Source organism: Callospermophilus lateralis, chromosome 3 (genome assembly GCF_048772815.1).
Source record: "Callospermophilus lateralis isolate mCalLat2 chromosome 3, mCalLat2.hap1, whole genome shotgun sequence".
Lineage (NCBI taxonomy): Eukaryota > Metazoa > Chordata > Mammalia > Rodentia > Sciuridae > Callospermophilus > Callospermophilus lateralis.
Window position 1 is genome coordinate 23,449,767 of NC_135307.1, and position 13,904 is coordinate 23,463,670.

Sequence of the window (13,904 nt, forward strand, 5' to 3'; positions counted from 1 at the left end):
TTTATGTCCCCTTTAATAATATAAAAGTTCTCAAGAGTTTATGATCATCACTCTATTTCAACCCCTCGCATCCTCTCTTGTACGTTGGCACAACAGAAGCTTCCACTTTCCTGCTCCCGTCACTTCACAAGAACTATTCATGTCAGAGTCACCGCTGACTCACATCACTGAACCCCATGGCCGTTTTTCAATCCTTCCTTGCTGCTTCTACCAGTGTAGTCACAATTGATCCCCGTTTCCTCCTTGACACAATTACTTCACTTGGGTTTGATCCCCACACATGGCTGCACCCTAGTTCTTGACAATGACAAAAATATGACACATCATGTTGTATGTACTTACAGTATAAAGAATACATCGGTGGAATGAACTTTGGTCAGGTCAGGGAATATTCTAAGTCCAGTGTTGAAAATGCCACTAAATTACATGAAAGAAGAAAAAGATTTTAGGTTTCAAAAAAATTAACACAGAAGTAGAATAATGTCAGTGTGTACCAAATCTGAACTCTTCTGCTTACTATCTGAGTGATAATTGGTAAGTTCTAGCCATGGGATGAGATGATATTTGCTCAAGACACAGTAATCTAATCCAGTGTCAATACATCTATTCTACTTAGAATACTCCAGGCATTGTTTGGACCCAGTGGGATTCCTAGAAATAGAAATTTAGGTTTCTTTCCTGTGTGTGTGTGTGTGTGTGTGTGTGTGTGTGTGTGTAGAAAGAGAGAGAGAGAGAGAGAGAGAGAGAGAGAGATCTCCTTATTTTGATTGGAAGATATTATGTGTGTGTATATTATGGGGGGATAAGAGTAAGATAGAAGAGGAACACAGGATTACCCAATACCAAGTCAGTCTTCCTCTTTCAAATTCAATGTTTTATTGCATTATTATTTTGCTAAGAATGATTTTCCTGGGCTGGGGTTGTAGCTCAGTGGCAGAGCACTTGCCTCGCATGCGTAAGGTCCTGGGTTCGATCCTCAGCACCACATAAAAATAAATAAATAAAAATAAAGATTGTATCCATCTATAACTAAAAAATATATTTAAAAAGAATGACTTTCCTACAGCAATATCCTGGGAGTACATTTGCACTAGAACTGTTTTTAAAATGTCCAGAAAATAAAGGAAATTTTTGAAGACAATGTCTTCCCCTTCCAAAGTTTGTGTCACCTAGGAAAAAATGTCAGGATTAAAAGATGTGCTTAAAACAACATGAACACGAAAGCTCTCAGGTTCTGATGCCACCCAGACTTAGTTGGTTTAATGTTTATTGCAGTTACTAGAATGTAACTAGTAGAAGTAGAAATGTTTTTTGTGAGGTTTGGGGCATGTGGTGAGTCCTAGAGTCCTAGACACTACCCAGTAGATCTTTATGGAAGGTCTGGAAGAAAAACAAACAACTAGTTTCACCTTTTTTTGTTGTTTTAATATTTATTATTTTTTTTAAGTTTTAGGTGGACACAATATCTTTATTTTACACTTATGTGGTGCTGAAGATCGAACTCAGTGCCTCATGCATGCTAGGTGAGCACTCTACCACTGAGCCACAACCCCAGTCCTCACTGATGCACCTTGAAAAGGAAATTCAGACTCAACTCCTTCCTAGTGGAAGGCATAGAATTTGAAGAGGTGGCAGGAACCAGAGACCTCAAAATGAACAAATGGAAGATTCCAGCTGACAAAGAAGAAAAATGATATCCCGTGAGGTGATGAGGTGTATTTGAAGTACAGTAAACCAACTAGCTCAATTGCAATGGGGGTTCATGTAAAAGAATGGAGGGGCGGATGGCCAAAGAGTCAGATGGAGGCCACAAAGCAGAGGGCTGGAAATGCCAGATTAAAGAAACTTCTGACTTCTCTCCAAAACCCTGAACAAGTCCTCCTTTAAAAGGAGGACTCTGTGCCTTTATCATGCTGCTACATCATCTACTCTTCCTTCTTTTCCTGGATAACTTCTACTCATCCTTAAAGATTTCTCTCATAAAATATCTGTGGGTGTACACTTTAATTTCAAAAGCCTGGATCGAAATGAACTGAAATGATAATAGTGTGTATATCTGGGCTTAGGGTTTAGTCCCTTTTAGAGATTTTTCTAATTTTTATAATGCATATAAGCAGGAAAGAAGCTTCTTCTAGCCAGTTTCTAGAGGGCCTAAGCTCATGAATACAGATCCACTGAATGCATTTTTTATTGAGCACCTACTCTGTGCTGGGCAATAAGGATACAACTGAGAACAAAAATGTTATGGTCTCTGCCCTCATGGAGCTTACAGTCAGCTCAGAATGGATTGTCAAAGCAAAGCAGTAAGTGGTTGTCCCTTTCCATTTCATTTTTGTCCCTTAATCTCAAGAGACTAAATTTTATCCTCTGTGACTTTGTGTGTGTGTTCTATGTAATAGCCAGTCTAATATTGTTTTAATATCCTTTTCTAAACAAAATTGACCATTTTTCTCTCAGGAATTTGTTTTGTCCTGTGATACTATATGTAAAGGTTACATATATGTAACAGCATTTACTCCCTCACATCTCTTGGATCAGGTCTCTGGTCCCAGCACTATGCACTGATTTTCCCAGTGGGTTTTAAACATGTGAATCATTTCACCTGAGACCTTGCCTAATGAGAAGGGATGGGAAGAAGGTCACAAGAAACAATTCAACCCAAACCATACATTATGAAAATGACCTCATAGTATAAAATCCTAGGGAGATTCCCGGAAGACAATAGCATTAAAATTCTAAAAAAAATAAATAAATAAAAAATAAAAAAAAAAATAAGTGAAAAGAAGGAAGTTAGGACTTACAGGAACTTGAGGAGGGGGAGCTCTCTCAGGGCATCAGGGTCTATGAAAGTTAAGCTTCTGGTGTTTCGAATTTCTCTGTAAAAGTTACAAGGAAAACAGTCACCATATACATTTACTTCTGCTTTTACCAAAGAGAAAAAAATATAAATCAGCTTTAACAAAAGTCCATAAGAAGAATATGCATCTATTTGGTGGCTCAAGGACTATTGCTCTCAGAAATTAGTCCCATCACCATCACAGCACTCCAGGCTCTCACAGGGACACAAAGGCTGTTCAGCCCTCTTGCTTCATGGACTTGGTCTCCATCTGTTTGCACTTATGGACTACCTTTCTCTCAATTGTATTATCAGAGGGTGTAAGTGGTTAATTTGAATTGTCAACTTCATTGGATTAAGAGATGCTGATGATTAAGAGGCTTCTGGGTATGTCAGTGAGGGTGTGTCTAGGAATGATTGACATGTATGATAGCAAACCAAAGCAGAGACCCTCCCTAAGGGGGATGGGTGGATGGATGGAATAAAAGTAGGAAGAACAAGGAAGCAGCAGCAAATACAAGCTTGATTCTTCTTGAATTGGTTCTTGATTGCTGCTGTGATTGGCTGAGGATGTCTGACTCTCTCTTCTTCACTCTTCCAAAGTGGACTCTGCCAGTGATTCCCCAGAAGCCTTCAGTTTCTGACTACTGTAGCACCTTTAATCTCTCTTGTTCTGAGGCTTCAACCTCTTGGATTCCGCAGCTATTGGTTCCTCCAGCTCTCCAGCCTGCCGATGGCCACTGTGAACTATCCAGCTTCTGGTCACGTAAGCCAGCCTGATAAGTCCCCCCGCCTTTTTTAATTTAGTGATTGATAAGTCCCCTTTTTATAATCATACTTCCTGTTGATTCTGTTCCTCTAGAGAACTCTGACTACTACAGAGGGATTTTTACAAAATATATATTTAGATAGAAAAGAAAAACCTCTCCAATGGTTTGGTGAGAAGTTGAGGACAAACATCTATCTGATTAACAGTAGCCAGAATCCTGGCCAAGGTGATGAATACTAAAGTGAGAGGCCAGGTGAATTTCATGATGGATGGAAGCCCTGTGAGAAGGGCAGTCAGGTTCTGTGGATTGGTATGTCAGACTTAAGGTATGTAGTGAGCCTTAGCAGTTCACTTGGGTTTATTTTGTGATGTCAGTATTTTAAGACTCTCCAGGATGTATGTTGTGCTGTTTTATGTGTCTGTAATTTACATGCTTACATTTACACATATGTGTATATACATACATTTATGCTGATCAAGAACACAGCATTAATGAAATAAGCAACTCACTAACCAGTAAGTTAGAAAGGGGTTGTCACTAGTAAAATTAAACATATTCAACATATGTGGACTGGTTAAAAGAGCTTAAAGATACTTTCTATGCTTATAGGAAAATACATAAAAATTCAGTAAAACCTGTAGCCTTTCTCCTTTTGGGTTGGCTCCTGGGGCTTGATTCTTTTTTTAAAAAAATGTATTAGTGCATTATAGTTACACATAATAGTGGGGTTCATTCTGATATATTCATGATATATCCACAAATGCATATAACATTTTCTCCACTTCAATCCTGGGGCTTGGTTCCTAAAGAGACCTATATCTAGTCATTGAGGGTACCAATCAGAAAACATCTGACCTGTGCCATTTTAAAAGCAATTTTATTGAAGAAAAACTTTTCCATAACACTCATTCACTGTAGGTACACAGTTTAATAATTTTTAATTAATTTACAGAATTGTGTAACCATCACCACAATCCAGTAAAACATTTCTTTCAATGACAAAACTAACCATTTGCATTCCCTCCCTTATGCCTAGAAACCACTGGCTGTTTTTTCTCTCTCTAAATTTGCTTTATCTGGACATTTCCTATACATAGAATCATCTCATAGGTAGTCTTTTCTGTTTTCCTTCTTTCATTTAGATTATGTCTATGAGGTTCATCCATGTTGTAGCAAATACCTGAAGTGACCCCCTTTTACTGAGTTAAATGGGTCAAATGGATCTGAGCTAGAAACTTGGCTTTGTCACTTCTGACTCCATGACTTTGGACAAGGTTCTTGCCTTCTTTTAGCCTTGTTTCCTCTGTAAAACAGGGATGATAAGCAGGGCACTGTGGTGCATGCCTATAATCCCAGTGACTCGAGAATCTATGGCAGGAGGATCACAAGTTCAAGGCCAACCTCAGCAATTTAGCAACCCACTCTCTCAAAATAAAAAGTGAAAAGAACTGAGGATGTAACTCAGTGCTAAAGAGCCCCTGAGTTCAATTTCCAGTATCCCCCTCCCTCAAAAAATTTTAAAGTAAAGGATAATAACATAATAACACCACCTCCTTCTTCAAAGAGCTCTTATGAGGATTAAATAATATCTGTAAAAGGTTTGCTACTTAGTTTTTCTACAGTTTAAGTCTTCTGTAAATAATGGTCTTCTCATTATTTTCACAAGTATAATAAAAGCTAGAACACACAAGTCTTGTCATAAAAGTGCTGCAATGTTCTAGCAAAAAAAAAAAAAATTTTTTTTTTAAATACCCTGCTAGGTTAGGTATTTCATTTAAGGACAGACCTTGGGAAAGAAGATGAAATTAACTCTGAGAAAATAAAACATCTACTCCCCCTCCTCCCTATACATATAGCTTACTGTCTATAGTAATATAACCTTACTGGTTCATTTTCTTAATTATCATAATTCTATTGTTCAGTATAGGAACTTCTTAAAAGAAAGACTCATCAGTGTTTCAACCAAAAGAATCAACCATTTGCTTCCCAAGACACTCTGAGAACCTCCTACTTTAAAATCCTCACCTTGCTGTGCCTCCACTAATCCTAAACTATTAAATCACCATTTCCCCAACCAAGACCCTGCATGGAAAGACTCTCCTTAAGCCAATCTTTAAATTTTGAACTAATTTTAAAACTGAAAGTCCTCTGTCCTGGACAAACTGGAACCATTGGCCACCCTACTCCTAAAGCTCATAATGATCTTGCCTTGCCCTCCAGAGACTATCAGTCTCTGCAGAGGTAGTTCTCTCTTTTTTTCAAGGTGAGCCATAAACTTTTTTGTTAAGGTCTGTAAACAAGTCAGATTGGCACCTGTTATTTTGCATAGAAATGTTAGAGTCTGTAAACAAGTCTGGATGGCACCTGGCAAAATGCCAGAGGGAGTGGTTTGTGAAGTAACAAAAGCGAGCCATTAAGTGTGGAGATTCCTTATTGGTTGACTGCTGTATCTATTTTATGCTAATTAGATAAGCTGTGTAAAATGTATAAATACTGCTCTTATTCTACAATAAAGGGCTCCCATTCCTGCTGCATCAATCTACACAAGTAGTTCGTCACCCCCAGTTATTTTGCCCAGCCAGCCGGGCTGCGGCACTTTTTACCAGAACTTTCCATTTGGGGAGGAGGCTTCCAGCTGCTGTTAGAGACAAACACATGTAAAATAGGAGAGATTGGAAATTGAGTGTGTTTTATAGTCTGGAAAATTGCTTGATGAGAGATCATTTTGAGCAGGTGGACTTGAGCGGCCTAAAAGTATGTCACAATGGAAGGAAATGCGCCCACAGGAGTCAGCTTCTAAGGCAGTGAATGAAAAGGAATGGAAACATTGCTGTTCTAACTGTTGATTCAATGAGGCTGGGAAGTTACATGGGACCTGGAAGAGAAGGGAGTGGGAGAGGTCTCCAGGAGAGGGTAGAGACACAAAAGAGATGGATTTCTGGGGAGGGGGGACAGTATAAGAGGAAAGAAAGAATAATGAACAAGATACCACAAGCAGGGAAAAGAAATTGCTTTTTGAAGGAAGCAGCCATCAGCTCAACACTTGCTCACAAGTGGCTTAAAAATCTCTCCAGGAGCACAGAAGCATGGAGTGGACATCAACTGCCAGGAGTTCAGCTAAATGGAGAAAGATAACAAATGCAGGCAGTAATATCCTTTCAAAGACAGAAAGAAAGAAGGGCTCAAGGCAAGTTAAAAAGAAAAAAAGAAAAACAACTCTAGCCAGAGAAGGGTGCAAGAGCAGTCCAAATTTGAATGTGTTCCTAGCATACCTGACAGCATGAATTTGTGCCTTGCAATTTCAAGTTAAGCGATTATGGCCCAAGGACGGAGGAGGCTAACTATAATATATTCAGCAGAGCAAGGTGAATTCCATTGAGAGCTGAAGACACAGAGCACACTGCTAATAATGGTCAATTCTGGTACATGGATTTGGAGGCAAAAAATATGCAATTTTTACCTGTTATTTTGTTCAAAAGAAAAAAAAATTAGGACATGCACAAAACAGACAAACAAAAAAACCCCAAACTCCAAAATCTAAATACAGCAAGTAGTATATATTCCATATTAAAATTATCTTTGGACTATGACATGCCAGACAGACTGGTTAAGTGTGCTTTTCTGTGGAGTTGGGTTATTTATCTATGCTGGAGAAATATTTGAGGATCTTTAGATTTATTGATTTGAAAAGCTCAGGCTCAGATGATGATGATTACAGGGTAAGAAGAGACTGAGTGTGCTCCTCATCACCCAGGCTGTTGCACCAAGGAGACAATGAAAGAACAGCTTTCTGTGAAGCAAGTAAAGATCATCCCTGCGCTGGGGTTGTAGCTCAGTGTAGAGCACTTGCCTAGCGCATATGAGGCACTGGGTTCGATTGTCAGTACCACATAAAAATAACTCAATAAATAAAGTAAAAGTCCGTTGACAAATAAAAATATTTTTAAAAAATCACCTCTATCTTTCAGACAAACAGTAGAGACATGATTAGAGAGATTAAGTACCTGATCTGTCACACAGAGACAACACTGGGCCTTATCCTCAGGCTTCTAACTTCAAAGACAGTTTTTGTTGTTGTTATTTGTTTTGATTTTTGTTTTTGAGTTATATTACAAGGATATCATTTGCCGGAGTAAAAAGTATTTAAATGACATATTGCTGTTTAATTCCACTTCACTGGATTTCAAACAAAATGGACATTGAGGTGAAAAGTGTAACATCAACGTCCAGGAGGCAGTGTGATCACAAATTAACAGATCAATAACTTAGCATGTACTAGGTTTAATCATATGTCTAGGTTCTGGCTTTTTTTTTTTCTTGTTCTGAGACATACTTGCTTATTCTCAGTAAGATCCATGAACAGAGAAATTGGCTCTGATTGTCCGAGACAGTCAGTGTTGTCCCAGGCACTTGGTCTCCAAACCTAAACCCCAAACAATATGGGGAAACAGCAGAGGGAGAAAAAGTAGTTCTAAGGTGGGAAAAAGGGGAACAAAAGGAGAGGCAATGAAGGCTTAAACTCATCTACTATTAAGGAACTTTCCAGCTCCTGATTTCCTTATTTCCTTTCCCCTCCCTTCGGACCTCAACTGTTTTTTGTTGGGGAGGGAGTACCGAGGATTATACTTGGGGGTACTCGACCACTGAGCCACATCCCCAGCCCTATTCTGTATTTCTATTTTAGAGACAGAGTCTCACTGAGTTGCTTAGCATCTCACTTTTGCTGAGGCTGGCTTTGAACTATCTTCCTGCCCCAGCCTCCCAAGCCACTGGGATTACAGGCATGCACCGCCATGCCCAGCTGACCTCAGATATTTAATAGATCATGGCACTTGACTATTACCTTTGACTTTAGAGATGTTTGCCTACACTCTAAACATCACCAGTTCATGAGTTAAAAAAACATACCAAACCGGGAAACAAGTGGACAGCCATAGGAAGCCATTGTGACATTTCACCTGCAAAGGAGGCTAGAAAGGAGTGATATACCTTTACTCACCCATCATTAGAGTCCTGGCCAACAAAGCTAGAAAAAAGGATTTTGAACACTTCATCACAAAGAAATGATAAACACATGAGGAGCTAGATATGGTTACTCTGATCTATTAGTGTACACATGTATCAGGACATCATGAGGTATCCCATAAATATATGTAATTTTTAGGTTTCTATTGGAAAAACAAATTTTAAAAATTTAAATAACATTATGATAAAAGCATTTCTTATGTTAGTAAAATATCTAGGGTAACAAATTCTTTGTGGCTGCCTGGTATTTTATATTTAACATTTCTTCAAGCCAATCATTTGAGTAGTTTATGAATTTTCATTATTATAAATTGACTCTAAGACAAATGACTTTTATATTAAATCTTTAATGGAGATTGCTAGAAGGCTAGGCTCAGACAAGCCATTTCCCATCTCCACATAATCTCATGGCCTACCTTCACAGTCTCTTCATCAGGGTAATTGGACTCCTTATATGGTAATTAGGGCTCCGAGAATCTAAGTAAAAGGCATAGGTTCTCTTAAGGATTAGGGCTAGAACTGTCATGGTGAGATGGTCAAACCAGACCCAGTTAGTTGTAAAATGAAATTACAAGACTGTGATAGTGAAAATCCAGTGCCTGGGGAAAGGGTTAGTTCCCCTACTCTTCTGTCAGCCTTTCTTATGGAAACCTAATTAACCTTGGTCCCTATCTTTTGGATTGTCAATAATTTTATACAGGAGTCTGACTACTTCCTTTTGAAATGTAATCACTCCTATGAGAGGCTTTCAAGGCTACAGATTTAACAGATTCCTGTGAAAAGAGCCCTCTCTTCTTATGTGTTTCTGTAAACATCATGTATGTTAGAGACCCCCCCACAAGGCCCTCAGTCATGTAAATTAGGATTTTTTTTTGAAAGGAAAAAAAAATGATAGGTCTAAGATTATGCCAAAAAAACCAATGCATGTTGTAAGAAAACTGTGGATTAGGGCTCAGAATTTGGAGTTTGTTCTCCTCTGGGCCTGCTGACATAAGGTTTGAAGCTCTCCTTCTCTTTGAGTGCACTTGCTGCTTCTTGACTGGCTTGTTTCCTGCAACAGTGGCACCACTTCAAACATATTCTATTGAAATGTTGGGCAAAATTTTTCAAATTTGAGCAAAACCAGGAATCTGTAGATCCTGGAAGTATGTGATGGGAGAGAAGATGGGACTCTTTAGGATTCTGGGATTTTCATTGAGATGACTGCAGGTATCTTTTTTTTTTTTTTTTTGGCTCAGCAAGTTCAGAAGGAGTAGTAAATTTCAGGAGGACAATCAAGATTTCAGTTTGGGCTATTTAAAATGAGAGATAATGACTCCCAGCACCAATAAATAAATAGATGAAATGTGAGATATATGGGGGACATCTGAGAGAAGATGGTCTAGCATACCAGTAGGCATCTAGTCCAATGCTAAGACAAACCTGAACTGGATACACAAACTTGTGAATTATTAGATAAGGTTACATAAGGGGAGAATACCGAGTAAGAAGACACGGGATTGGATACTAGGGAACTCCAACAATTAGAAGTGAAAAAGGCAGCAGGGATCCTTCAGCAAAGGATAATGCAAAGGACCGACAACCAGGAGTACAGCCAGGATTGTGGTATCACAGAGTAGGCACGTGTTTTTTGCTTTTGTTTTTGTTTTCCTTTTTGTTTGTTTCTGTTTTTGAGTGCTTGCATAAACTTAGGATCTTGTGCATGTTAGGCAAGAACACTACCACTGAGCCATAGCCTCAGACCTGGAGGAAGTTTTGATAAGAAAAGAATGATCCACTCTTCTGAATCTTCCATATAGCCCTGTAAGGTTCAATGGCCACAGGCTTAACAAGTGTTAAAGTACTGCATTTATTAAGTGAGTGGGTAGCTTTATATTTTTTAATGCTAGCTCTAGGTCATGAACAGAAACAATTTTAGTGCTTATGTTCCAGCACTCCATATCACAAAACAAAATCAAAACATGAATTGGGAAACCATCTTAAAGAACCTGATAGAAGAAGGCCGAACAGGCATTGGCAGGGATGGTTAGTAGTGGGAACACTACAGATTCCTGTGTTTTTTTCTAGTTCAACCTCCTATTCACCAAATCACATAACCAAAACAAGTCTGAGAGGCAGCTGAGGAAGGAAATACACATACAAAACGAATAACATCTTGTTCTTTTACTGCTGATGTTCCCATTGAAGCTCTTCAATAAATGCGGGCAAGATGCACTGGCATTTGAAATATGTATTCCTAGTTTAGTATCCAACCTTGGAGAAAATTCAACATGGTTTAAAAGTTCTCTTTTCTAAATAAGCCAGAGGGGTTTAATTCTACACTTCTGGATCCCAGGAAAGTTTGGTTGATGGTACTATGTGGCCTATAGATAAAACAAATGATTTCATATTGATATTTGGCTTCATACCTTAACTCCACAAAATCATTCTCAATTCCTGGTGGGAAAACAAGTGATGTTTGAGCTCTCTTTTTCTCCTGCAAGTAGCATAATCCCTTTTTTGTTTAGTCACTGATTAACAAATGATTAAAAATAAATGCATTAAACATTTGGGTGTCATGCTTCCAAAAAATAATCTTCACTTATCTTTTATGCTGAGCAAATCCATTTGCAGATGAGAATCTCTCTCTCTCTCTCTCTCTCTCTCTCTCACACACACACACACACTCACACACACACACACACAATGAAAATGTGAAGAATGCAAAATTAATTATTCTTTTATTTTCTAAGATATTAGACTCTCAATACCTCAAATATATACCTTTTTGGATACTTGTTTGTAGACTTACCCTCTTTTAAAAAATATTAATTTTTTAGTTGTACTTGGACACAATATTTATTTATTTTGGTGTGGTACTGAGGATCGAACTCATGGTCTCACATGTGCTATGCGAGCATTCTACCACTGAGCCACAACCCCAGCCCCAACTTATCCTCTTTTTAAGTTTTCTTTTCTCTAGGAAGGGAAAAATTCTGGGGGAAATTAATATTTATAAGAAAACTTATAACTGACCACTTTATGAGGAAACAAATGAAAGCAATAGAGTTTCTTTTAAAGTCAACAATTTATAGAGGGATCTATTACAAATTAGTTGCTTTTACTTTTTGGTGAGAGAGACAGAAAACAGTTTGATAAATGAATTATATTTGGAGTCATTTTCGTTTTTAAAGTTTGTCAACGGCTGTCCCCAATGTGCAGAATCTTCTGTTTTCTTGGGCCTCAGTATTATTCTATTTCCTTTGGTTTTGATTTTATTTCTTACATGAATTTCTTGTGAAAAATGCACAAATGATTTGCTTTCAGTCTTTTCTTTTAATCTATGTCCTTTTAGGTCTATACCTTTTTCTTTGAACCTGACTTTAACTGCATGCTACAGGTTTTGGTATGGTATTTTTATTTTCATTTAGTTAAAAAAAATTTCCTATGTATATTGTGATTTCTTTCATGGTTATTCAGCATCGGAGTTATTTAGAAGTCAGGCTATTTACTGGTCAAAGAACATATTTGATTTTAGTTTTCTGTAAGCAATTGACAATTGCTTTGCCGTCCCACGTATGGTTGATTTTAGCAATTATTCCACGTGTCCGTTGGCAATTGTTGGATATATTTTTTATAAGTCAAGGTCAGGTAAATTATGTTATTCAACTCTTCTTATTTCTTATTAGTATAATTATTTACTTTTTTGTTAATCTTGTTCTATCAATTATTGATAAGCTATATTAAAATCAGCTTCCGCTGTGATTGTGGACTATTTCTCTCTATAGTTCTGTCAATTTCTGTTTATCTGGTTTGAAACCATGCTCTTGTAAACATTAGATTTAGAATCATTATATTATTTTAGTGTAGTAATTCTTTTTATCACTATGAAGAACCCATTTTTATATATTATAAGGCCTCACACTGTGTTATATTTACATGAATTTTCTCTGAGCTAGTTTGCATATCATATATATTTATCCTCTCAATTTCAACCTTCCTATATTATATGTAAAATATGTCTCTTGTAAGTACCATATTGTTGGATTTTTTTAAAAAGCTTCCAATCTGGTGATCTCTGTATCTTATCGAATATTTTGTCTTTTTACATTTAATGCACTGATTATTTGGGGTTAAATCTAATATTTATTTCAGCAGTTCTTTATTTTTTTAATTTGTTGCCATTTATCCACATATTTTTTTTTTCTGTTGCTTTTCATTTCTTTCTGCACAGAATACATGCTACCATTTGGGATGATTTTTTCTCTGATTCATTTCATTTAATAATTCCTTTAATACAAGCTTAATGGCAACCAGTTCTCTCAACTTTTGTTTACTTTAAGTATTATTCTTTTCAGTTTTAAAGAACATTTTTGATGTGTTGTTAGGTATTTGCTGTTGCTATTTTGCTGTTTGCAGATATCTTTCTGTTGTTTTGTGAGTTCCATCATTTATGTTGAAAAGCCTCCCGATTTGCTGTTACTGTCTTCGAAAGTATTATATAATATTTTTCTCTTGCTTTTTAATGATTTTCTTTTTGTCTTTGCATTTTGGCAATTTTACTGTGATGTTTCTAATGAGATTTTCTTTATATTCATCTAGTTGGGATTTGCGGTCTTTCTAACATCTGAAACTTGGTTTCTCATAAGAGAATTGAAAAATTCCTTTCAAATACTGCTTTTTTCATTCCTTCTTTCTTCCTTTTCTTGGAATCCAACCATAGATATGCTCAACCTTTTATATAACATATAGTTCTTAATTTCTTTTTCCCTCCATGCTTCAGGCTGGGTATATTCTTTTGAACTCTTTCAAGATACTAATTCTCTTTTGAGTTGTGTCTGATCTCTTGTTAAACTCCTGTTTTTAGATCTTTATTTCAATTATTGACATTTTAAGTTTGGGGAAAAAAAAATATATATATATATATTGAGTTGTAGATGGACACAATAACTATTTATTATGTGGTGCTGAGGATCAAACCCAGTGCCTCACAAGTGCCGGACAAGTACTCTATCCTGGGTAACAACCCCAGCCCAAGTTTGGGAGTTTCTAACTGATCATTTTTTAGAGTTTCAAGTTCTAGTCTATTATATCTCTTATCACTTAAATTTTTGAACTCATTAAGTAATGGTTATTTAAAAATCTATGTCTATTAACTCCAATGTCTGTATTTCCTATGGATTACTTTCTGTTTTCTTCTGTCTTTTAAAAAAAATTTATTTCCCATAAATTCTTGACTTTTTTATTCACTATGTGCCCAGTTATTTTTTTTACTGATTCAAATCTGGGCTTTC

The 13,904-nt window shown here is 36.9% G+C and overlaps 1 protein-coding gene across 1 annotated transcript in view; it reads right to left on the minus strand.

Moving 5' to 3' along the window:
• The window catches only part of Tshr (thyroid stimulating hormone receptor), a 136,192-nt gene that overhangs the window by 49,256 nt on the left and 73,032 nt on the right, over positions 1 to 13,904 (minus strand). Inside the window, exons 4-5 of the mRNA XM_076848047.2 lie at positions 2,802 to 2,876; positions 343 to 417 (exon numbers count right to left, since the gene is read on the minus strand). Of these exons, the coding sequence (XP_076704162.1) occupies positions 343 to 417; positions 2,802 to 2,876 (150 nt within the window). The remainder of the gene's footprint in view (positions 1 to 342; positions 418 to 2,801; positions 2,877 to 13,904) is intronic.